The sequence below is a fragment of the Lithobates pipiens genome, unplaced genomic scaffold (assembly GCF_037356315.1).
Source record: "Lithobates pipiens isolate NorthernLeopardFrog02 unplaced genomic scaffold, aLitPip1_a1.2 Scaffold_28, whole genome shotgun sequence".
NCBI classification, from domain to species: domain Eukaryota; kingdom Metazoa; phylum Chordata; class Amphibia; order Anura; family Ranidae; genus Lithobates; species Lithobates pipiens.
In genome coordinates, this window is record NW_027507789.1 from 33,115,958 (window position 1) to 33,141,784 (window position 25,827).

The 25,827-nt window shown below is 42.0% G+C and overlaps 1 protein-coding gene across 1 annotated transcript in view; it reads right to left on the reverse strand.

The window, feature by feature from the left end:
- Positions 1-4,885: 4,885 nt before the first annotated feature.
- Positions 4,886-25,827, reverse strand: part of TGM2 (transglutaminase 2) — a 113,831-nt gene continuing 92,889 nt past the window's right edge. Inside the window, exons 12-13 of the mRNA XM_077459047.1 lie at positions 11,707-11,843; positions 4,886-6,770 (exon numbers count right to left, since the gene is read on the reverse strand). Coding sequence (XP_077315173.1) covers positions 6,614-6,770; positions 11,707-11,843 — 294 coding nt within the window. The 3' untranslated portion in view covers positions 4,886-6,613. The remainder of the gene's footprint in view (positions 6,771-11,706; positions 11,844-25,827) is intronic.

A 25,827-nucleotide genomic window follows, 5' to 3' on the forward strand; every position in this document is an offset into this window, starting at 1 on the left:
TTGCAGCGGTTTATGAGAACGAATGTGATTCGCACCGCACTGCAGTGCAAATCACATCCGATCTCTGTGCGATTCGAGTTCAGCCATACAGATAGTATGGCTGAATTCGTGTCGCACCCGCCGCAAATTCGCACGGGACCCTTTTTTTGGCCCGCAGCAGAATCGGATCGCATGGGTGTTCACACCATGCGATCCGAGTTTGCAGATCGCACTGCGATATGCGAACTGATCTGGGGGTGTCATTAACATTTCACTGACACTCCCAGCAGTTCGCATAGGGCAGTGTGAACTGCCGCCGGGAGGCATGCGATGCGGGAACCCGCCGCGGATTCATGGCGTTCCCGCATCGCTCCAGTGTGAACCCAGCCTAATAAGCGATAGTTTTTCTGATCGCTGTATTAGTGTCACAGGTGACGCTAGTTAGGCAGGTAGGTATTTAGGTTCGCCGCAGCTTTTTATAGCGCCAGGGACCCCCATATACTACCGCATAAAGCCCCCTGATTGCCCCCTAGTTAACCCTTTCACCAGTGATCACCATATAACTGTTACAGGTGACGCTGGTTGGTTAGTTATTTTTTTATAGTTTCAGGGCACCCGCCATTTATTACCTAATAAAGGTTTAACCCCCTGATCACCCGGCGGGTGTCATTTGTGACTGTAATAACTGTTAGGGCAGTTAGGGTTAGCCCCCTTTAGTTCTAAGGTACCCCCCTAACCCCCCCAATAAAGGTTTAACCCCGTGATCACCCCCCGTCGCCAGTGTCACTAAGGCTGGGTTCACATTGCAGCGGTTTATGAGAACGGATGCGATTCGCACCGCACTGCAGTGCAAATCACATCCGATCTCTGTGCGATTCGAGTTCAGCCATACAGATAGTATGGCTGAATTCGTGTCGCACCCGCCGCAAACTCGTACGGGACCCTTTTTTTGGTCCGCAGCAGAATCGGATCGCATGGGTGTTCACACCATGCGATCCGAGTTTGCAGATCGCACTGCGATATGCGAACTGATCTGGGGGTGTCATTAACATTTCACTGACACTCCCAGCAGTTCGCATAGGGCAGTGTGAACTGCCGCCGGGAGGCATGTGATGCGGGAACCCGCCGCGGATTCGTGGCGTTCCCGCATCGCTCCAACTAGTGTACTCCTAAATTTAGGGGTGTCTACTTTCAAAAATGGGGTCATTTGGGGGGGGTTTGTGCCATCTTGGCATTTTATGGCCTTCAAAACTGTAACGCTCTTAGAAAGCCTGAAGGCGGTGCTTGGTTTTCGGGGCCCCGTACGCGGCTAGGCTCCCAAAAAGTCCCACATACAGTGGTGTGAAAAAGTGTTTGCACCCTTCCTCATTTCCTGTTCCTTTGCATGTTTGTCACACTTAAGTGTTTCGGAACATCAAACCAATTTAAACAATAGTCAAGGACAACACAAGTAAACACAAAATGCAATTTGTAAATGAAGGTGTTTATTATTAAAGGTGAAAAAAATCCAAACCATCATGGCCCTGTGTGAAAAAGTGATTGCCCCCTAAACCTAATAACTGGTTGGGCCACCCTTAGCAGCAACAACTGCAACCAAGCGTTTGCGATAACGTGCAATGAGGCTTTTACAGCGTCCTGGAGGAATTTTGGCCTACTCATCTTTGCAGAATTGTCCTAATTCAGTTACATTAGAGGGTTTTCGAGCATGAACGGCCTTTTTAAGGTCATACCACAACATCTCAATAGGATTCAGGTCAGGACTTTGGCTAGGCCACTCCAAAGTCTTCATTTTGTTTTTCTTCAGCCATTCGGTGGTGGACTTGCTGGTGTGTTTAGGATCATTGTCCTGCTGCAGAACCCAAGTTCGTTTCAGCTTGAGTACACGAACAGATGGTCGGACATTCTCCTTCAGGATCTCTTGGTAGACAGCAGAATTCATAGTTCCTTTTATCACGGCAAGTCTTCCAGGTCCTGAAGCAGCAAAACAGCCCCAGACCATCACACTACCACCACCATATTTTACTGTTGGTATAATGTTCTTTTTATGAAATGCAGTGTTCCTTCTACGCCAGATATACTTGGACACACACCTTCCAAAGAGTTCCACTTTTGTCTCATCGGTCCACAGAATGTTGTTCCAAAAGTCTTGGGGATCATCAAGATGTGTTGTGGAGAAATTGAGACGAGCTTTGATGTTCTTTTTGCTCAGCAGTGGTTTTCTCCTTGGAACTCTGCCATGCAGGCCATTTTTGCCCAGTCTTTTCCTGATGGTGGAGGCATGAACGCTGACCTTAACTGAGGCAAGTGAGGCCTGCAGTTCCTTGGACGTTGTTGTGGGGTCTTTTGTGACCTCTTGGATGAGTCGTCGCTGCGCTCTTAGGGTAATTTTGGGCGGCCGGCCACTCCTGGGAAGGTTCACCACTGTTCCATGTCTTCGCCATTTGTGGATAATGGCTCTCACTGTGGTTCGCTGGATTCCCAAAGCTTTGGAAATGGCTTTATAACCCTTTCCAGACTGATAGATCTCAATTACTTTCTTTCTTAATTGTTCCTGAATTTTTTTGGGTCTCGGCATGATGTGTAGCTTTTAAGGATCTTCTGGTGGACCTTACTGTGTCAAGCAGCTCCTATTTAAGTGATGCCTTGATTGTGAACAGGTGTGGCAATAATCAGGCCTGGGTGTGGCTAGAGAAATTGAACTCAGGTGTGGACAACCACAGTTATAGTATGTTTTAACAAGGGGGGGCAATCACTTTTTCACACAGGGCCATGATGGTTTGGATTTTTTTTCACCTTTAATAATAAACATCTTCATTTACAAATTGCATTTTGTGTTTACTTGTGTTGTCCTTGACTATTGTTTAAATTGGTTTGATGTTCCGAAACACTTAAGTGTGACAAACATGCAAAGGAACAGGAAATGAGGAAGGGGGCAAACACTTTTTCACACCACTGTATGTGGTATCCCCGTACTCAGGAGAAGCAGCAGAATTTATTTTGGGGTGTCATTTCACATATGCCCATGGCATGCGTGAGCAATATATCATTTAGTGACAACTTTGTGAAAAAAAAAAAAAAAAAGTTTGTAATTTTCCCGCAACTTGTGGCAAAATATAAAATATTCCATGGACTCAAAATGCCTCTCAGCAAATAGCTTGGGGTGTCTACTTTCTAAAATGGGGTCATTTGTGGGGGTTTTGTGCCATCTTGGCATTTTATGGCCTTCAAAACTGTAATAGGTAGTGAGAAGTGAAATCAAAAATTTACGCCCTTAGAAAGCCTGAAGGCGGTGCTTGGTTTTCGGGGCCCCGTACGCGGCTAGGCTCCCAAAAAGTCCCACATATGTGGTATCCCCGTACTCAGGAGAAGCAGCAGAATTTATTTTGGGGTGTCATTTCACATATGCCTATAGCATGTGTGAGCAATATATCATTTAGTGACAACTTTGTGTAAAAAAAAAAAAAAAAAAAAAATTTTTTTGTCATTATTCAATCGCTTGAGGCAAAAAAATAAAATATTCAATGGGCTCAACATGCCACTTATCAATTTCCTTAGGGTGTCTACTTTCCAAAATGGGGTCATTTGGGGAGGTTTTGTACTGCCCTGCCATTTTAGCACCTCAAGAAATGAGATAGGCAGTCGTAAACTAAAAGCTGCGTAAATTCCAGAAAACGTACCTTAGTTTGTAGATGTGACAACTTTTGCGCAAACCAATAAATATACAATTATTGACTTTTTTTTTTACCAAAGACATGTGGCTGAATACATTTTGGCCTAAATGTATGACTAAAATTGAGTTTATTGGATTTTTCTAATAACAAAAAGTAGAAAATATCATTTTTTTTCAAAATTTGCGGTCTTTTTACGTTTATATCGCAAAAAATAAAATTCGCAGAGGCAATCAAATACCATCAAAAGAAAGCTCTATTTGTGGGAAGAAAAGGACGCAAATTTTGTTTGGGTACAACATTGCATGACCGCGCAATTACCAGTTAAAGCAGCGCAGTGCCAAATTGTAAAAAGACCTCTGGTCATTTACCAGCAAAATGGTCCGGTCTGAAAGTGGTTAAGGGAAATCTCCCTAATGAAACACAAACAAAAACCTGATGTTGGACCGTGCACCATTTTCATATCAGACATTTCTACTGTGCAACACCTGGCCAGAAGTCTGACCCTCCCCTACTTATTAAAAAAAAAAAATGGCTTTAGATATACTTATATATATATATATATATATATATATATATATATATATATATATATATATATATATATATATATACACACATTCATGAGTTCACATACAAGTAATCTTGATGCAGGGGTGATCTTTGGTCCATTATGGTGCATTAGGCAGCCCAATTAAGTGAATAGGAATGGGCCTATAAATACATCTGTCTTGAAAGATGGCCTCCTGCTAAAAATGCTAATTGCTTGGCTGTGTCTGGTTAAAATTACCTTTAAGTCACTGACTCCAAACAAGCTGAAAGTCAGAGAAAAATCCAGTATCTTTATCTGTTTACTTGGTCTATGTCAAGGTATCGGAAAGAACTAAAGCCAACGATTATTATAATATATAGAGTGGTGCCAAAAGAAATCCAAGTGTAGAAAAGAAAGACTGTCAGATTTGATGCATTGCAGGGTGGAGGAGAGGGAAATATCTGTAGGAGGTTTAGACTGAAGGTGAATTAATGCTGGACAGACATCAAGGTAGAGATACATGGAAAGCCTTGCAGAGCACAGGCTGCATCTCTTCTAGTCCAAATGGGCAAGATCCCAGCCCAGCTCCTGTTACCAGGATTCTTCCAGTAAGAGGCTTTACGAGTGAAATAATAAGCACGGCTTGGGGTGAAAGATGAGGTCAAGGCTCCAAAAAGAAAAAAAGATAACCACCAGACACTTGTCATTTTTGTATAAATGTTCTTTTAATGCTTGGATACAAAGAGTGGTATTTACAGCATTATAATAACAAACGTGATCCCCGAAATATGAACCTGCTGGATTCTGTCTTTGCTGGCAGGCGGAATGTGCACAGACTTAATGGCTACATACAGCTGGATGTTAAAGTGGAGCAACTGACACCAGTTTCCAGAGCGTGCCAACTACTTCCTAGCACTGTTTCAGCCATATGGAACAATTCACACAGGAGCTCAGTATAGTTTGCTTGGCACCACAAAAAACTGAAGCAGAAAACAGTGTCAGTTTTTGATTATTTAAAGGGACTGTATGTTTGTTTTTAAATGATCTTTTAATATTAAGGAAATGCAGAATAATGCCTATAGGTGAGCAGGTGGCAATGTCCAAACTTTCTACACTCTAAATAAAAAAATGAAACTTTTGGTAAATGGAACTTCCAGTTGAAATTGAAGCATATATAAAAGCTATATATTAATGCAGTTCTGTAATCAATAACATGTCATTAACCCCTTCCCCGACACCACCTCCTGGCCCTTTAAGAGGTTCTAAATGCTGGGAGGCAGAGGCGGGCATTCTGATCACGTGATTGGCTGTCACAGCAGTCACGTGATCAGAGAGTTCCTGATTGCAAGTATGCATCGGGAGCTTTCCAGTACCCGCCAGTCTCTGTGCTGGGAGTGCGCAGGGCAGAAAGATGTTTACATAGGGCTGCATATATGCGGCCTCTCTGCGTTAATGTGTACGGCCAGTGGGAACAGGTTAAATCCTTTTTTTTTTTTTCCTTTTATAAATGCAACCAGTGTAAGTGCCTGTATGTGACCTAATATCAGCCTATTGCAGTCCCTGTACAGCAGAACTGAAATGTGAGAAGCAGTACATGGAGCATGCTAATAGGCGGAAAAAGGAATGACGAGAGGAGCTCACCCTTGTGCTGCTTCCTCTTTCAATGTCCATGCACAGGCTGTCCCTGGTCCAGGATGACCTGGGCTCAGAGGAAGTTTATTAAATTATGCTGGCCATTAGACTGAAACCATTAAATGGCAGAAAACTTACTGCAGTGCAATCTCTTGATTGAGGGTGGTTATTGCTGCAAAAGCTACTTTTGTGGGGGGGGGGTTTATCTTTAAATCACTCTATTCATATTTATCAAATTTTTGGTAGGGGTTTTGCTTTAATGGCAGGAGAGGGATCACATTACATAGGATGTGTCCTCATTCAGCAGTCTATCTCCTAAAAGAGACAGGACCCATGTGGTTTACGCATACTATTAAAATCATGCCGACCACGCTGTACTTATTGATTAGAAAGCCATAAAAGCGTCCTGTATTAAATATTTATTTTAAAATTAAGATTTGATATAAATATGTAAAAAATATATAGCATCAGTTTACTGTGTATATGTGTTGACGTTCAACAAAATTTGACCGACTTTTTTTTTTCCTTTCAACATTCCACACGCCAAATTACCAAGCAGTGATTGTGCGTCCCCATCCAGCTATTTGTACATACAAGCCAATAAAGAAATAGAGATTTAACTGCCGCACTACCACAATACTGTTTTGCAGTCTGTTCCGTCACTATAATCTCAGCACAAAGTAACAAGAATATATATATATGTAGATAAGGCTGCACAGACACTGAATAATTCTCACATTATAGGATAGCTATAGGACATTTAGGCTGGTGACAGAACCTCCTTCATTTTGAGGTGTCTGCATCACTTTGGAGGAGGGGCAATGATGATATTCTTAAATCCCTTCACCCCTTTTAGACGATCACTCTCGAAATTCACCACCAGCTTTCGCAGTCCAGATAACTGAGGCATGAGGTCCACTCGTACTTTGGCGTCCTGCCCAGACTCTACGGGACCGTCTCTGGAGTAGGAGGAAAAGAAGTTCATTAGGTTCTGTACTGCAGTTTCCAGCTGCTCCATGCAAGAAGATACAAATATTGATGATTTTAAAATATGTCCAACCATATAGAGGGCCAATGAAGTATTAAAGGGTCAATTTTTTTTCATTGTTTTGGTACATGCTGAAAAATTAAACCACTATGCATTTTTATTAATATCGCTCAAGGACACTGTTGTGCTTGAATTCTTGGGCCTGCACACCTGCGGTGGCCATTGTATTTATTTTTATTTCTTATACATTAGGAAGAATGCAATAGAAGGTGATATTTCTGGATTTTCTGCATCTCCCCGCGTGCCCGACTATTTCTGGATTTTCTGCATCTCCCCCCGTGCCCGAGTATTTCTGGATTTTCTGCATCTCCCCCGTGCCCGAGTATTTTTGGATTTTCTGCATCTCCCCGCGTGCCCGACTATTTCTGGATTTTCAGCATCTCCCCGCGTGCCCGACTATTTCTGGATTTTCTGCATCTCCCCCGTGCCCGACTATTTCTGGATTTTCTGCATCTCCCCGCGTGCCCGACTATTTCTGGATTTTCTGCATCTCCCCCGTGCCCGAGTATTTCTGGATTTTCTGCATCTCCCCGCGTGCCCGAGTATTTTTGAATTTTCTGCATCTCCCCGCGTGCCCGAGTATTTTTGAATTTTCTGCATCTCCCCGCGTGCTCGAGTATTTCTGGATTTTCTGCATCTCCCCCCCCCCCCCGTGCCCGAGTATTTCTGGATTTTCTGCATCTCCCCTCCGTGCCCCCCGGGCAAAATGGAAGAGCACAATAGACATTAGTACAGATTGATGGTCATGAAAAGGGAGGTCCATGCTGTTTCTGAGGCCACTTCATCATTAAGCATCAACCCAATGCTGACAGGCACCAGTCTGTGCGTAATAACGTGGTTTTCATGCTTTGAATTGTGTTGTAGCAAAGCAACTCATTCAATTTCAATAAGCAATTAACAAGCCTCAATGCATGAAAAAAAAAAGACCCAACTTAATCTGGCTACCTCCGCACGAATGACCTCTAATAGCAAACCCTACTATGCAACATTCTCTAAGGCAATGCGACTTTGTGAATTTTTCCAGCTATTTAATTTCACCTCCCCTCCCACTTTGAGGGATTTTACACAACCCTGTCAATATTAACCTGAAAGGACATCTCATCTACCACATCTGTTCTCTCTAAACAAATTCCAATCAAGGAACATTACTGTTACTCTTCAAACTCAGACTTTAAGAGTACACCATGAGATCAATCCACTTTTCTTAAAATCACATAATTTATTTACAAATGTTTAAAACAGTGGTCTCCAAACTGCAGCCCAAGGGCAAGATGTGACCCTTAGCTTGCCTCGATATGGCCCTTGGGCACCAACAATGGGGTACCATTTCTTTCATTAACACCAATGATGGGGCACTATTCATTCCCCTGGTATCAACGATTGACACTATTCTCCCTCCTAATACAAGGGACTATTCCTCAGACCAGTGTTTCTCAACTCCAGTCCTCAAGGCGCCCCAACAGGTCATATTTTCAGGATTTCCCTCAAATGAAACAGCTGTGGTAATTACTGAGGCAGTGAAACTGATCAAATCACCCATGCAAAATAATGGAGAGCCTGAAAACATGACCTGTTAGGGTGCCTTGAGGACTGGAGTTGAGAAACACTGCCTCAGACTGACATCCACAATGGAGCACCATTCCTCCCACTGGCACCAATGATAAGGCACTAATCCTTCCCCTAATACCAACAACTGGCACTATTTCGTCCACTATTACCAATAATGAAGCATTGTATACGCCCATTGATGCCAAAGCATTTTCTACGCACACTGGCCAAATTCTGGCCCCCAGATAGTCTGAAGGACAGTAAACTGGCCATTTGTTTAGAAAGTTTGAAGACCTCTGGTTTTAAACATGCGTAAAAACGTTCACAGGTTCAGAGAAATGTGTACAAAATGTTTAAACCATATATAAAACAAATATACAGCACTGTACATAAATTCAGACTAGGACTCCCCCCAAAGATATCACCGATGTACAATTTACATGGTGTTCAAGTTGCCTCTTATGTGGGGCATAAGAGGCAACTTGAACACCATGTAAATTGTACATCGGTAAACACACACGGTCGGACATTCCGACTACAAAATCCGTCGGATTTTTTCAGACGGATTTTGGTCCAAACTTGTCTTGCATACAGTCGCACAAAGTTGTCGGAAAATCCGATCGTTCAGAACGCAGTGATGTAGAACACGTACGACGGGACTATAAACAGGCCAGTAGCCAACAGCTTTCGTCTCGTAATTTATTCTGAGCATGCGTGGCACTTTGTCCGTCGGAATTGTCTACACACGATCGGAATTTAAACAATCGGATTTTGTTGTCGGAAAATTTTAGATCCTGCTTTCAAACTTTGTATGTCAGAAATTCAGACGGAAAAAGTCAGATGGAGCCCTCACACGATCGGATTTTCCGCCAACAAGATCCGATCGCACATTTTCCGTCGGAAAGTCCGTCCGTGTGTACAGGGCATTAGAGGGCTTGACAGAGCACTCCATTCTGTCTTCAATGTGTTTCCCAGTTAGCAGTTTTTACTCTGGAAGGAAGAAATGTTGTGAAATACATTTTCCAGACCATATATCACCAGGGTACCCATCTCTCAAGCGGACATAGGGGCATAAGGGGGTCAAGTTCTCCGTCACCCGAGAAGGATAAGAACAGCCATTAGGACCAAAAAGAACAGAAAATACGATGGGAGGAACAATAATCCTATGGACTAACACCCAAATCCACACTTTCGAGCTTAATTGTAATTGTAGATAATTCCCCAGCTTCTTATTTTTATTCCAAAGGTGTCTGGGTAAATGAATCCAGCATAGGAGGGGAAAACAATTTGGGAGAGGGGGCAGAACCAGTCCCCTACCAAAAGGGATAGACCAAATCCTGTCACATTTGCTTTTATCGTGTGGAAGCAAGGTCCCTGGTCAACCACCGGCAGTGATGCCACCTTCACCCTTCGTTCTTAAGCATGTTTTAAACATTTTTAAATGAAGTATGTGATTTTAAGAAAATTGAATTGACCTTAAAAGTCTGAGATTGCAGAGTAACAGTAATGTTCCTCTATTAGAGTTTTAAGCAAACCCCTACCCACATATGACAGGCTTTGCGCTAGTGGCTTTTGAAAAGTATTAAAAATGTCTATGACCTGTTATCGAATCTTTCCAATGCTGGAAATTACCCCACACAGAAACATTCCAATACATGCAGAACGGACATTGCATTAGCGCCAATTGTTGGCTGAAGGACCCTCATTCTACAGGACTTATTTTGCTCTATACATTGCCCTTACCAACTCAACGAGCTTGTCAAAGCTCCTATGTGTGGAGAAACTGGAGCGGGACCAGGAAGAATCCTTAGACATAGCTGACTGGAAAAAAATCTGGACCGCAGTGGCAAAGTGCTCGCCTAACATTAACTAAAGAAAATTTGTACAAAGTGCTTTCCTGCTGTTATCTGACCGCATCACTAAATTCCTCCTGATGCCTCTTCTGCCTGCTTTGGAGGTTTTGGAGACCATGGTACTCTAATACACATATGTTGGCACTTTCCTAAATCCTGTCAGTTTTGGAACCAGATTGGTTAAGATCCATAACTTTATTCAGAATCCTTGAAGTTTTGTTACATAGGCCAGTCTCTGACTTCTCCAGATGTCCAAGGAGACTAGTGGATTCCTGGCCAAAGCTTGGAAGCGGCTAACCTTGTAAAGATGAAACAATGCAGGATAGGCACTATGGTACATGAGAAACTCACTGCAATTCTTAATGGCACCCACTCCAAATTCTTTACAACATGGTCGGTCCCTTATGGCTAGAATATAATAACCATATGAACCTAGATCATCCCCCCACAAAACCAAGGCAGCCAAACCCCCTACCTTATCCTATTCTTTCTTCTTTCATTCCTACGCTGTTCTGTTCAACTACTCCTTTCTTTTCACCATTCCTCAGCTGGAATCTTCTCAATCTACACTTTCTCCTTTTCTCCTTCAAGCTGCTACTGGCAACAGGGACAAACACCATATGCTGTACAATCCTGCAACATGATAACCCTAATCTCTGTGACTTTCAGTGCACGTGATGTCGAGTCCCGGCCTGCCCGCTTAGTAAACAAACAGGTCGGTACTCAACATGTTATAATCAGGGAATGTTTGATTGTGTGGCTCCCGTCCAGGTCCCACAGCTGAAATGCTCCACTAGCCTAGCTGGGGTGCCACTAACATATGCTCTGGGGGGGGGGATTAAACCCCCCTGACTCCCACCTTATCTACACCTCTGTCCCAGCATACTGTACCACTCTTTTCTAAACCACACTTGTCAGTTGTCCTCTTAACCCACCAACCAATGCTTACCCTTTCACACACCAATGTTTTCTGTGACATTTGCTATCCCCTTCCCTTTTTTTATTCCTAATATATACTGCTCGTTGCTTTGTAACCACATTATTGCCTTTTTTTGCACCATTACAGTATTCCTTTATTAGTTATTGATTTTTTTTGTATGCCTTTTTGAAACTTAGGAATCAAATAAAACTATTTGTGAAAATAAAGACCTGCAATGGTTTTGTCAAAGCAGCGCACCACCCAGACAGGATTCATGCCTGCGCATTGTGGTGCATGATTTTTTTTTTACTGTATATGTGCACTGGGGTACCATTACAAATGAAAGGCAACACACATACTGTACATTAATACACTTTAAAATTCAAGTTTTAACACTTATTAAAGCAATATAAAGGTGTGAAAGGGCTCTTAACCTTTTTTTTTCCCTGCCATTATTGATTACACATGGCTGTCACTCCCACCCCTACAAAGCACTGCCAGCAGAGCACCTTTACAGCCATACTTACAGCTCCTTTGGCACAAGGCCATCTATAAGGCCTGCTCCCTCCACAGTAAAGCAGCAGTTCGTCAGAGGTTCTGACAAAGGGTTCTTCAGCGAAATCTCCGCCACCAGCTTCCTCTGTTGTTTAGGCTCCCCCAACACCTACCAAGACAAAAGACAATACAGGTTAGTACTAGACTGATCAGTGGTTACTAATGGGCCAGTTCTAACGATATGCAAAGTGTGCTATCTTATAGGAACCTGATTTCAGTTTACTGTAACCAACCCATGAGAAATTCTTTCTGGGGCTTAGTAAGGGTAAACAACGATTTCTGACTGCCATACATTCCTGCGCATCATGACTACTTACAAGTCTAGTAAGACCTTGTTGCATTGCCATTTTCAGTATGATACCCAAATTATGTTCTGTATGTGGGCAAATAATGGGGATGCCACCTTTGCATAAATGTGTACAAAAAGTTATAAGCCTAATTCCCCGTACACATGCCAGACTTTCCGACAACAAAACCGTGGAATTTTGTTCGAAGGTTGTTGGCTCCAACTTGTCTTGCATACACACTGTCACACAAATGTTGGCCAACAATTACGAGCATAGTGACGTACAAGATGTACGGCGGGCCGATAAAATGGAAGTTCAATAGTCATGTGATACCTCCATTATGAACGCTAGTTTTACAAGACCGATCGCTTCCGGCTCGTACTTGATTCCGAGCATGCATGGACTTTTGTGCGACTGACTTGTATACACATGAACGGAAAGTCCAGCAAAAATGTGTTGGCGGAAAATTTGAGAACCTGCTAGCCAACATTTGTTGGCGGAAAGTCCGCCAACAAATGTTCAATGGAGCATACACGCGGTCGGACTTTCCGCCAACGAGCTCACATCCAACATCTGTTGTCGGAAAATCGGATCGTGTGTACAGGGCATTATGCTTACCAAGTGGAGAAAAGATAACACTTGCACCTCTAAGGCTGGTCATACAGTATACAATTTTCATGTACAATTTTTCCCAAACCATATAATATGAGGCCAGATCTAAACACTTTCAATTTGTATGCAACCAGGCAGGCTCTTGCACTACATAGTTGGAGGTCAATTTAAAGGAAATGTCCAGCTTTAGGCCCTTTCAAGACAGCTGCCTAACCAAAGTGAGTGGACTCTAGAATATGGACTTATCTACACACTGACTCATGACCAGTGGTTATTTTGTTGACGAAAATATTTTCATCAATGAAATCAACCAATCAACCAATCAATAAAATATGACTAAAACTAAAACAATTGAGATGATTAAAGTAAGACTAAAATGGCATTTTAGTCAAAAACTATCACTAAAACAAAATCGAAAATAACACGGCTCTGCTGGACTTTTCTAAATCGGCAACACAATTCCATCCCCAGCCTCTAATAGCACATTAAGGTTTAAACATGTATTGCGCTACCACATAAGAATAAGTAGGGGCATGTACTAAGCTGCTGAAAGAAGAAAAAAAAAAAGAAGAAAAATGGCTTTCCTTTCCTGCATCTGGAAAGTACTCACAGCGCTTCACTTTTTCCATATTGTGTTATGTTACAGCCTTATTCCAAAATGGATTAAATTAATTATTTAACTCAAAATTCTACAAACAATTCCCCATAATTACGTAAAAGAAGTTTGTTCAAATCTTTGCAAATCTATTAAATATAAAAAATGAAAAAAAAACCCATGTACATAAGTATTCACAGCCTTTGTGCAATACTTTGTTGAAGCACCTTTGGCACCAATTACAGCCTCAAGTCTTTTTTGAGTCTGATGCTACAAGCTTGGCACACCTATTTTGGGGCATTTTTTTCCATTCTTCTTTGCAGGACCTCTCAAGCTCCATCAGGTTGGATGGGGAGTATCGGTACACAGCCATTTTCAGATCTCTCCAGAGATGTTCAAACGGGTTCAAGTCTGGCCTCTGGCAGGGCCACTTAAAGGCATTCACAGAGTTGTCCCGTAGCCACTCCTTTAATATCTTGGCTGTGTGCTTAAGGTCGTTGTCCTGTTGGAAGATGAACCTTCGCCCCAGTCTGAGGTCCAGAGCGCTCTGGAGCAGGTTCTCATCAAGGATCTCTGTACATTGCTGCATTCATATTTCCCTCGATCCTGACTAGTCTCCCAGTTTCTGCTGCTAAAAAAACATCCTCACAGCATGATGCTGCCACCACCATGCTTCACTGTAGGGATGGTATTGGCCAGGTGATGAGCAGTGCCTAGTTTCCTCCAGACATGACGCTTACCATTCAGGCCAAGCAGTTCAATCTTTGTTTCATCAGACCAGAGAATTTTGTTTCTCATGGTCTGAGAGTCCTTCAGGTGCCTTCTGGCAAACTCCTGGTGGGCTGTCATGTGTCAACTGTCGTGAGCTTGAAGCTGAGGGAGCCGTCTTGGTCCAATCAGAGGCAGCGGAATTACATGCATGATACCCCTGTAGGGGTGCAAGGAGTTGGTGAGTAGGGACCTTTGAGGGGGCGCACTGAAGTCACTTGGAGACTCTACGAGCAGAAAAGTCACCGAATTTATTTGGACACTTGCACATCAATGTATAAATATTTTGTATGGACTACACTTATATATTTTTTCCATATTTTAAGTGTTCACTTACACTTTATTAGCATTTTGGACATATTAGGCCACAGTATAGTTTTGGTTATATTATAACAGCTTTTCGTCATACAGAGCTGGTTTTGTTTTATGGTGGGATTTTTTTCCCTTTTTGCTTTCCCTTTTTTGTCTTTTTTTTTTTTTAAGGTTTTTTTAGTTTTTTTTGCTTGAGGTGTTTTTCTTTGAGGTACTTTTTGGAATGACACTTATTATACTATGTACCGTATATATTGCTGCACTTATAGGATACTGGATATAGTACCATTATTAAGCCTATATATTGAGCATATATTACTTTAGTCATTTCCAATGGGTAAGAGTTGGGTGGCACTGAGTGTCTAGGTGGGATCATCACACATATATACACAATTATAATCTTTTATTACCCCTATCTGAATTAACATATAGGTGTCTTTTGCATGTAAAAACCCAGGTATGACTGGAGAAAACTAACTCACATTAATGGTAGCGCCACTGACCCCATTCTTCACGTTTTTTATTTATATCTGGAGCTCTAGGGGAGCTTCTGTTTTTGGGGAGGCAGCCACCGGGATTGTTAACCTAAGAACGGCTTTGTATATTGGTAAATTTGTCATGTGCCTTTTACTGAAGAGTGGCTTCTGTCTGACCACTCTACCATACAGTCCTGATTGGTGAAGTGGTACATAGATGGTTGTCCTTCTGGAAGGTTCTCCTTTCTCCACAAAGAAATGCTGGACCTTTGTCAGAGTGACCGTCGGGTTCTTGGTCAACTCCCTGACAGGGCTGGACTGGGACAGAAATTCGGCCCTGGACTTCATCCAGACCGGCCCACTTACGTTTTGAGTGTCCCATCAGCAACCCCTTTACATCAGATTCTCATCACCAGCTCTTTACATCAGAGTCCCACCACCAGTTCCTTACATCAGAGTCCCACCACCAGTTCCTTACATCAGAGTCCCACCACCAGTTCCTTACATCAGAGTCCCACCACCAGTTCCTTACATCAGAGTCCCACCACCAGTTCCTTACATCAGAGTCCCACCACCAGTTCCTTACATCAGAGTCCCACCACCAGCTCCTTACATCAGAGTCCCACCACCAGCTCCTTACATCAGAGTCCCACCACCAGCTCCTTACATCAGAGTCCCACCACCAGCTCCTTACATCAGAGTCCCACCACCAGCTCCTTACATCAGAGTGTCCCCCTCCCACATGTACTCACGGTTCTAAAGGCAGCCTCTCTTCTTCCTCTCTCCAGTCATGTGATAACAAGCGATAGGGGAGAGAGGAAGGAAAGTCTGCTGACCGTGTCTATCTCCCCCTGCAGGCTGGAGGGAGCAGAAAGCCTAATGCTCTCTCCAGCATATCTCGGAGACTGCTCCTCCTGACAGGAGTGAAATCGCGATCACTCGCTGTCAGTGAGGAGCGGCTCCAGGACTGCACCAGACCGGCCCACTGAGCCATCGGCCCACCGGGAATCTCCCGGTAGTCCCGATGGCCAGTACATGCCTGCTCCCTGACTAAGGCCCTTCTCCTCCGATTGCTCAGTTTGGCTGGTCGGCCCACTCTAGGAAGAGTCCTGGTGGTTCCAAACTTCTTCTATTTACAGATGATGGAGGCCACAGTGCTCATTGGGACCTTCAATGCTGCAGAATTTTTTCAGTACCCTTCCCCAGATCTGTGCTTTGACACAATCCTATCTCAGAGGTCTACAGACAATTCCCTTGACTTCATGGCTTGGTTTGTGCTCTGACATGCACTGTTAAATATGGGACCTTATATAGACAGGTGTGTGCCTTTCCAAATCACGTCCAATCAACTGAATTTATCACTGGTGAAACATCTCAAGGATGACCTGTGGAAACAGGATGCACCTAAGCTCAATTTTGAGTGTCATGGCAAAGACTGAATACTTATAAACATGCGATTTTGTAATTTTTGAAAAATTTTTGGGAAGATTTCAAACAAACTTCCTTAACGTTGAATTTTGAGAAAAATTATTAATTGTTAAATTAATCCATTTTGGAATACGGGCTGTAAGGCTGGATTCACACCTATGCATTTTTAACGCATTTTGCAGATTTGCACTACAGTCCATGTACCATGGTTTCCTATGGAACAGGTTCTGTAGTACAAATCTGCAAAATGCAAAAAGCACTAAAAATGCATAGGTGTGAATCCAGCCTAACATCACAAAATGTGGAAAAAGTGAAGCGATGTGAATACTTTCCAGAAGCACTGTATATTCAGGTAATGTGTGTAATGACATTACAGCCAATAGAGTTTACACTTTTGGGGCTTTTATTTTAAAGTTGCACTTCTGTTTGTCAAAAAACAATGTTTGTTTGTTTATGTAACTTTTATTTATAAAGATGTTCTATATCACAACGGCTAAATGTTCAAACCTTACCATAAAAAATATGTATAACGAGTTTGAAAATCCTAGAGAAATGCTTAATTAATGTGTTAATAATAATAACTTAATTAAGCCCATTAAATTTTAGTCAACTAAAATACAACTAAAACTAAAATGGCATTTTAGTCAAAAAAAACTATGACTAAAACAAAATTTACATTTGATGTCAAATCTATCACTGCTCATGACACCAACTTTGAATCTATCCCCTCTTACCCAAAACTCTTAGGCCGCGTACACACGGGCGGACTGTTTGCCCAACTAAGTTCGTCAGACAATCCGACAAACAGTCCGTTCAAAATTAGCATGAACGGACTTGACCACACACGATGAGCAGACAGTCCGCTGAAAGCGTGCGTGATGACGTGTACAGCATGTACGACGGGACTAGAAAAACGACGTCCTATACACTGCAATGCAACCTTCGGCCGTGTAAATCCTTTCTGAGCATGCGCCATACTTAGTCCGTCCAACTTGCCTACACACGAGCGGACTGTCCGCTGAAACCAAGTTTGGACGGACAAAACCAAGTTTGAACGGACTGTCTTACAGAAATTCCGTAAGACTTTGTTAGTCAGACTGTCCGCTGAAAAAGTCAGCTGAAGCCCACACACGAGCGGATTGTCCGCTGAAACACTGTTCAGCGGACTAAGTTGGGCAAACAGTCCGCCCGTGTGTACGCGGCCTTAGAAATAACCAGGCTGAGGTTCCAACCTTTCCCTTGTTTACTGAAGAAAGTGTGTTGTGTCTGTGTCCCCATTGTAGAGATCCCCTCACTTCCTGTCCCGACAGGAAATTAGGGCAAATCTCTCCATAAACAGAATACGAAATAAAGTCTAATGGAGGTTCTAATCCGCTCTAGAGTTGAACTTTATGCAGGGATTACTGATATTTTTCAGAAAATGCCAGTTGACTAAGTCTGGATTCAATATTTTTTTGAATCGTTGCCTCAGAAAAAGAATGCAGCTAGATAAGTCAAACTCCTATACCTACTGTATATACGTATTTTAGGTAAGTGACACAAAATGCACTAAGTTGCAGGATCAGTATGAAAGCCAGATAACTAGCACTTTTACAGACAGAAGTCAGTGAAAGTAATCTCCATGTTTTGATCAAAACACGTTTCCTTAACTCATACTGAGTTGATGCATTATGGAAGCAATTCACTGTGGAACGAAATGTACAATTTTTTACAAGCCAGGATCTCTGAGTAAGAACTGTTAATCTAGGATCATTTCCAGGGAATAACGCAGGTGCATTGCAGACAGAACATTTGACTTGAACAATATCTACCTCTGTTTGACATTTAGAATACATACAGTATATAAATAAAAACTTCACTGCGCTTGGGTTTTTGTAACAGAGGAAAGCAGCTAGAATAAATTGCGGGTAACAATCAAAATAAGAGAATGTCGTGCTAATATTAATATTAATATATTCAGAAATAAAATCCACAATTGCCAGGGAGCACCTAAGGTGTGCAATAGAGATAGATCTGCAGGTGAAATGACAATCCTCCTCCAACAACACAGCAAAATGGACCTCTTACTCCTAGGAGTGTACCACTAATTATAGGTGGTCTAGTTGGGCTCAAACACTCATTAGCCTTGCTCCTGTTCACCCTAAACTCCACAAAATGGTTCAAACCATGTTGACCCCTCCGAGAGCGTCTCCCCACAGGTGCCCCTGATGACGTCTGGTATGACGAAACACTTATGGTGGAGCCTGGATACATGACAATCGCTGCACTCGTGGGCTTGTATATTACTGCTAATGTGTGAGTATAACTGAAATGTTTTAATACCCAAGTGCTTTTACATACTTCACTATGTATGAGATAGTCTTTGTTCTCATTCTGGCACATCTAACCTGTGAAAAGATGCTCTCAGAAGAACAACAGGATTTGAACCGTTTTGTGCAGTGTACGGTGAACAGGAGCAAGGCTGATGAGCCTTTGAGGCCTTTATAGACCACCTATAATTTAGTGGTCCACTCCTAAGGGTAAGAGGCCCAGTTTTCTGTGGTGTTGGATTGTCATTTCACCTGCAGATCTATTTCCGTTGCACACCTTCGGTGCTCCCTGGGAATTGTGGATTTTACTTTTGAATTAACTTTTATTGGCGCTGCATTCTCTTCTGAATACATACAGTATAGCACAATACATTCTATCCACACAAATTAATGCTGGCTAAAAAACACCAATACAGGTATGTATTTTATAAATATTTATTAAAGCATTGTATTGCTGTTCTTTGTGGTACCCCCTTTCCAACATCTCCATAAAGCCTTGCCTAGCATCCCCCTAAAGTCTTTCCCAGCATCCTCTTGGGTCTCTTCTACACTGGCAGCTGGATGGTGGGAGCCACCTAAGGTTGCCACCTATATTAATTACACAGGTTCTGTGGTTGATTAAAGAGGAAGTAAACCCTGATGAGTTTATTTCCTCTTTCACTCCCTGCAAAGGTAAAGCATAATGGACTACTATGCATCGCATAGTAGTCCATTATGTGTCACTTACCTGACACAGGAGCCAGCAATGTCACCGCTGTCCCCTGTAGACCGGCGCATCCATCTTCTCGGTGGGTCTCGCTGCTCCGCCGCTGTCATCACTCCCACGCATGCGCACGGGAGCCGCCACGCGCGGCATATCGGCGTTGACGGCGGCGCGCTCAGTGCGCCTGCGCGTCTGTCTTTCGGCAAATATCTCCTAAACCGTGTAGGTTTAGGAGATATTTCTTGGACCTACAGGTAAGCCTTAATCTAGGCTTACCTGTAGGTCAAAGTGTGTTGTAAGGGTTTACAACCACTTTAAGTTGGTAATGAAACTCGCTTGGTGCCTTATCCGCATTAAATTAGCCTCAGAACCTGTGTAACTCATATGTGTCCGGGTTTAAAGGGATGAGGCGGCAACCCTAGGCGGCTCCCACCATCCAGCTGTCACTGTTGAAGAGACCTAAGAGGACGCTGGGGAAGACTTTAGAGCAGTGATGGCGAACCTTGGCACCCCAGATGTTTTGGAACTACATATCCCATAATGCTCTTGAACTCTGCAGTGTAGTTGAGCATCATGGGAGATGTAGTTCCAAAACATCTGGGGTGCCAAGGTTCGCCATCACTGCTTTAGAGCAGGGGTCTCCAAACTATGGCCCTCCAGTTGTTCAGGAACTACACTTCCCATCATGCCTACTCGTGTCTGTGAATGTCAAGAGTTTTTCAATGCCTCATGGGACGTGTAGTTCCGCAACAGCTGGAGGGCCGTAGTTTGGAGATCCCTACTTTAGAGCGATGCTAGGGAAGACTTTATGGACATGCTGGGGAAAGGGGGGTACCTCAAAGGACAACAATGCAATGCTTTAATTAATATTTAGTAAATACATACCTGTATTGGTGTTTTTTCTTTTAACGTGGATAGAATGTATTGTGCTATACTGTATGTATTCAGAAGAGACTGCAGCGCTAATAAAAGTCAATTCAAAAGTAAAATCCACAATTTCCAGGGAGCACCAAAGGTGTGCAATGGAGATAGATCTGCAGGTGAAATGACAATCCTTCACCAACACCACAGCAAACTTGGCCTCTTACCCTTAGGAGTGGACCACTAAATTATAGGTGATCTAGTAGTGCTCAAAGACTCATCTGCCACCATAGACGGCACTAATAAAAAAAAGGTTCAAATCATGTTGTTCCTCTGAAAAAGCCCTTAAAGTTCTATACTAAAGTATCCATACTCCCAGCGATCCTGGAGGTGCTGGGGCAAGGAGGTCACACGCTATTTTGCTGAATTGCAGAAGAGAAATGTCACCAGCCTGGCTTTGCTGTCTGGTAGGGCTGTGTAAATCTTAGGACTGGTTGGAAACACATTACAAGTTCTTTGACAGATAAAAAAAACTCATATGTCTGTGTTTCAGCTTTATTTTAGCTATTTGCCAGCTTGAAGCTTCACACATGCTGAATCATTATTTAAATAACCTTCTGCCTCCGTATTACACATGTCATTAGATCTCAGGGAACTAGTGTGAGAAATTAGGCAATACCACAGTTACATGGATCTGTCAAATTTACTCAACAAAACTTTGGAACCTGCTCAATTGGCTCCCTGCTGACAATCTACTCAGCTTGATTTGGGTCAGTTACACTGGCAGGTGATGTAATGAGTGAGCAGGATGCCTCTGAACACATTTGAACACATGTATTATTCATGCCTCCTCTGAAAAGGAAACTAGACTGCCCAGTAAGGCCAACAAGAGGTTCTGACATTTCATCAACCAGAAACTACACACTGAAGTACATCACTGGACTTTGTGTTTCATAAAACCCTACTCCCTGGCCACCAAGAAGGTCTGATTAGATGCAGATGTTACTTAGTAGAGCTTTCTTAAAGGGTAAGTACACTTTCAAAGTGCACCCACAGCTATAATGATGTTTGTTCCCAAAGCAGGAGATGCGCTATACAAACCTAAGGGATTCAACTGTGCAAGCCTGGACTATGGAAAGGATATCCATGCCGAAGAATGTAGAGATTGCAGTGGGCTGCCACTTCAAAAGCCCAGTCGGTATGGAGTTATTGGGTATCTAAGGCTAGGGGAGCCAAGAAAGCAAGGCATACCGCTTACTGCTCTTTTAGGCTACTTTTCTACTAGTGCAACTTGTCATGCGACTCGGGACTGCAAAGTCGCATGACAAGTTGTATCCCCATGATTTCCAATGAGTACCGTTCATATCTGTGCAACTTCAAAGTAGTCCCTGCACTACTTTGATGCAACTTGAGGTCCATAGACCTCAAGAATAAACAGGCATTGCTTCAGGTTGCATCAAAATGGTGGCAAAATTGTGTGACTTAGGTCGCAATAGTGGAAACCTAGGCTAAAGCAAACCTTTTTAACATATACCTTATATAAGCAACCTGGAAATGAATATGTTAATGAAAAAGGAGAGTCCCCTGGGTCTATATCAGTGTGTGCCTTTGTTCAAATAAACAGTTCATGCTCCAGCTTTGCAGGAAAGCGAGTCCTGCCTAGTTCTTGGTTGTAATATGCGGCTATGATATCTAATATCTATATTCTGACTGGGGGAAGCAGTATATGACGGAAGCATTCAAGCGGAGTGTGGGACGTTCCGTTACAGACCTCAAAAATACACAAGCATTGCTTCAAGTTTCATCAAAATTGCGGCCAAATCATGTGACTTTCAGGTCGCAATAGTGGAAACCTAGGCTAAAGCAAACTTTAACATATACCTTATATAAGCAACCTGGAAATGAATATGTTAATAAAAAAGGAGAGTCCCCTGTGTGTATCTGTGTCTACCTTTGTTCAAATAAACAATTCTTGTTCCAGCTTTTCAGCCAAACGAGTCCTGCCTAGTTCTTGGTTGTAATATGCGGCTATGATATCTAATATCTATATTCTGACTGGGGGAAGCAGTATATGACGGAAGCATTCAAGCGGAGTGTGGGACGTTCCGTTACAGACCTCAAGAATACACAAGCATTGCTTCAAGTTGCATCAAAATCGTGTGACTTTCAGGTCGCAATAGTGGAAACCTAGGCTAAAGCAAACCTTTTTAACATATACCTTATATAAGCAACCTGGAAATGAATATGTTGAAAAGGGAGAGCATAAACCCCTTCTGATAAATCTTAAATAGCTACAATATCATTGATAAGTTGTTCAGTTATGACCACAGAATTGCAAATCTTCAATTCATAAACATACAACTAACAGACAATGTAGCGGTTTTTTTCCACACTGTTTTTACAAGTTATTGTTATTTGCTTTACACTGCCACAAATTAGCCTCCTTCTAAAGAACAGGTATTTAAAGTTTAAGAGAACCAGTCCGGAATGGGCATTTGTAAGAATCAGAATTTCCACGCTTAAACTGTTACTAAACCCAGGACCCTGCATTCACTATATCTGGCCAAATAACTGCCAAATAACTTCTCATCAGCAGTATATAGCAGTCTAGTTACTTCTATCAGTGTCTGGTTAAAGCTTGTAGGAGGAGTTTTCATTCTCCTATGATTGTCCTATGGGGCTGCAGGACACCTGACCCTCTGTCTGGACAGTGCCGATTACATGCACTCTACCAAGAAATAAAAAAAAACTTGTTAGCAATACACACCAAACTGAGCATGTGCAGAGTGCCCCCAAGGCTCTGTTCTATCATGAGATAGATTGGAGACTGTGGAAGAAGGGTAGGATCAAATAAGACAGGATCAAACAGCCTTTTTACACAATGCAGAGGCTTAACCCCTTAGGTTCCACAGTGAGTATAACAGGCATGCTTTACTGCATATACAGACGGATTTTACTGTTGTGGGTTTAGTAACACTTTAAAGCCCATTTGAACTTTGTTTAAAGGATAAGTTTACCTTTAAAATAAATAAAATGCACATTTTTTGCAAGTAAAAAAAAAAAGTGCATTTATTATTATTTTTTTATTAGGAGCCTGTAAAGCAGATTACAGGTGCAATCTCAGGCTCCAGGAGACTGTCAGTTTAGCTATCTGCCGAAGAGTGCTCATCAGCACCCTGGTAGTACATTGTAAACTACAAGCAGTCAGCCACAATGGATGATGATAGTTGTAGTTCTCCCATTAACAGAATTTTTAAAATCCTGACAGCGGGTGCAGGAAGAAGGTCCGCTGCCCCCTGCCACAATCGTTACACTCTAAATATGGGTGTAAAATGTTACTAAGGCTAGGTTCACATTGCAGCGATGCGGGAACGCCGCAAATCTGCGGCGGGTTCCCGCATCGCATACCTCCCGCCGGCAGTTCACACTGCCCTATGCGAACTGCTGGGAGTGTCAGTGAAACGTTAATGACACCCCCCGATCAGTTCACATATCGTGGTGCGATCTGCAAACTCGGACAGGAATCGGATCGCATGGTGTGAACACCCATGCGATCCGATTCTGCTGCGGACCAAAAAAAGGGTCCTGTGCGAGTTTGGGCCGGGTGCGATGCAAATTCAGCCATACTATCTGTATGGCTGAACTCGCATCGCACAGAGATCGGATGTGATTTGCACTGCAGTGTGGTGCGAATCACATCCGGTTCTCGTCACCGCTGCAATGTGAACCCAGCCTCAAGGTGAATTTATCCTTTAAATCAGCTAAATACATTCTAGATGCATAAAAAAAGGAGTGTAAAGCCGGTGTTTTTTTTTATTTTTTTTATTAAAGTAGCCACAACCCAAGTAGAAAGTCTGTTCCCCACCAGCATGCTGTAGAGAAGAATCTTTGCTCTGTGCATGGAAGCAGTGATCTCTCTGCAGGTCTAATGCACCCCCTGCTGAGTCAAAACCAAAGCTCTTCAATCAGTAGGGAACATACAATTTGCCAATTGCACAGTTATAGTTTACGGATATATGTTGGACCTCTGTAGAGAGAGACCACTGCTTCCACACAGAGAGCAAGGGTCTCCCACCCTGTAGCACGCTGGCAGGTGACAGGCTACTCTACTCAGGTTGTGGCTGCTTTCTTGGAATATATTCAGCTAAATTGAAAGTTTGAGTTTAAAGTTATCATACTGCAGCCTCACCTCTCAGGGTGTATGCTGTTATTCACTGGTGTTCTCTCCCCGTCAGAGCAATCTCCCAGTGTCAGGCTGTAAGGCCCCCATAGAGGCTGTCCTATACCCTGCCTAGGTCTGTCTTCACATAACGTCCCATAATTTAAAGACTGAGATTGCCGATTGGCAAACTGCAGATAACCCTAATCCACATTGTCATGAAAAACTGTTTCATGCAGTCATTACAATACGTACACCAAACCGTATACAATTTTTTTTATTTTTATTTTTTTATCACATATTCAGGATCCGTTATGTCTTATAACTTCCCTATAAATTTACTGTATAATGTAGAGTTACTGGGCACAGCAGTTTATTTTGTGCAATGTGGCAAGTATCCCACAATGCCAGCATGCCTCTGGCTAGAATTACAAATGCAACAGTAAAAATAAATATAATAAAACTAAAAGCTCTAGAATAAAGAATATAACAAATGTATAAAGCTAAGTGTAAATGTTTGCTCTTGTGGCATGCCATTATACAAATAAAAAGCAGCACAAAAATAATACAAATAATACAAACAATAAAGCATGCAACACCATGCAACATTAAAAATAAATATAATAAAACTAAAAGCTCTATAATAAAAAAAATAAAAACAAACATATAAAGCTAAGTGCAAATGTTTGCTTTTGCGGAATGCCATTATACAAATAAAAAGCAACACAAAAATAATACAAACAATAAAGCATATGTGTACTTTTACAGCAGTATTAGTTGTGAAGATATATATATCTATATCTTTATATATATATATATATATATATATATATAAATAAATTAATGAATTAATCATCAAGAATAATTTTCGCAATCTTGACAAAAGTGTTTCACAATTCTTTCTATGCAAAGAATTCTCTCTGCTCTTCTGAAGCCACAGCAGTCAAAAGAAAAGAAGAAAAAAAACTGGGCAGTCTGCCAAGAATCAAAACATTCTTTATCAGTTGAACTCAAGTATAAACATTGTAACAATATGTCAATGGAATAGACTGTGTGTAAGTGAAAAAAGTTTAACCATTTAAACGCTAAACCTTTTTCTAACATTTGTTGGTTTCAAGTAAAAAAAAAAAAATAATATAATAATTTTGGGGAAAAAAATTACTTTCATGAATTAAAAAAAAAAAAAAAAAAAACACTAACCAGTAAAGTTAGCCCCTTTTTTTTGTTTTATATAATGTGAAAGATTTTACATCATGAGAATCGTGAGAAAATCGTGATACTTTTATTCTAAGCAAAAAAATTGTGATTCTCATTTTGGCCAGAATCGTGCAGCTCTAATATATATATATATATATATAGATAGATAGATAGATAGATATATAGAGAGAGAGAGAGAGAGATACTATTGGTACTAGAATTATTTCTCTCACTCCTCACATGCAGTACAATGTTTTTGTACATAGGAGCTGCATGCATCTATGCTCGTTTGCGCATTTGGGGGCAGAGGATGGTAAAAAAAAAAAAAAATTATATATATACACACACAAAGATAGAGATATTTATATATATTAGATAGAGAAGTA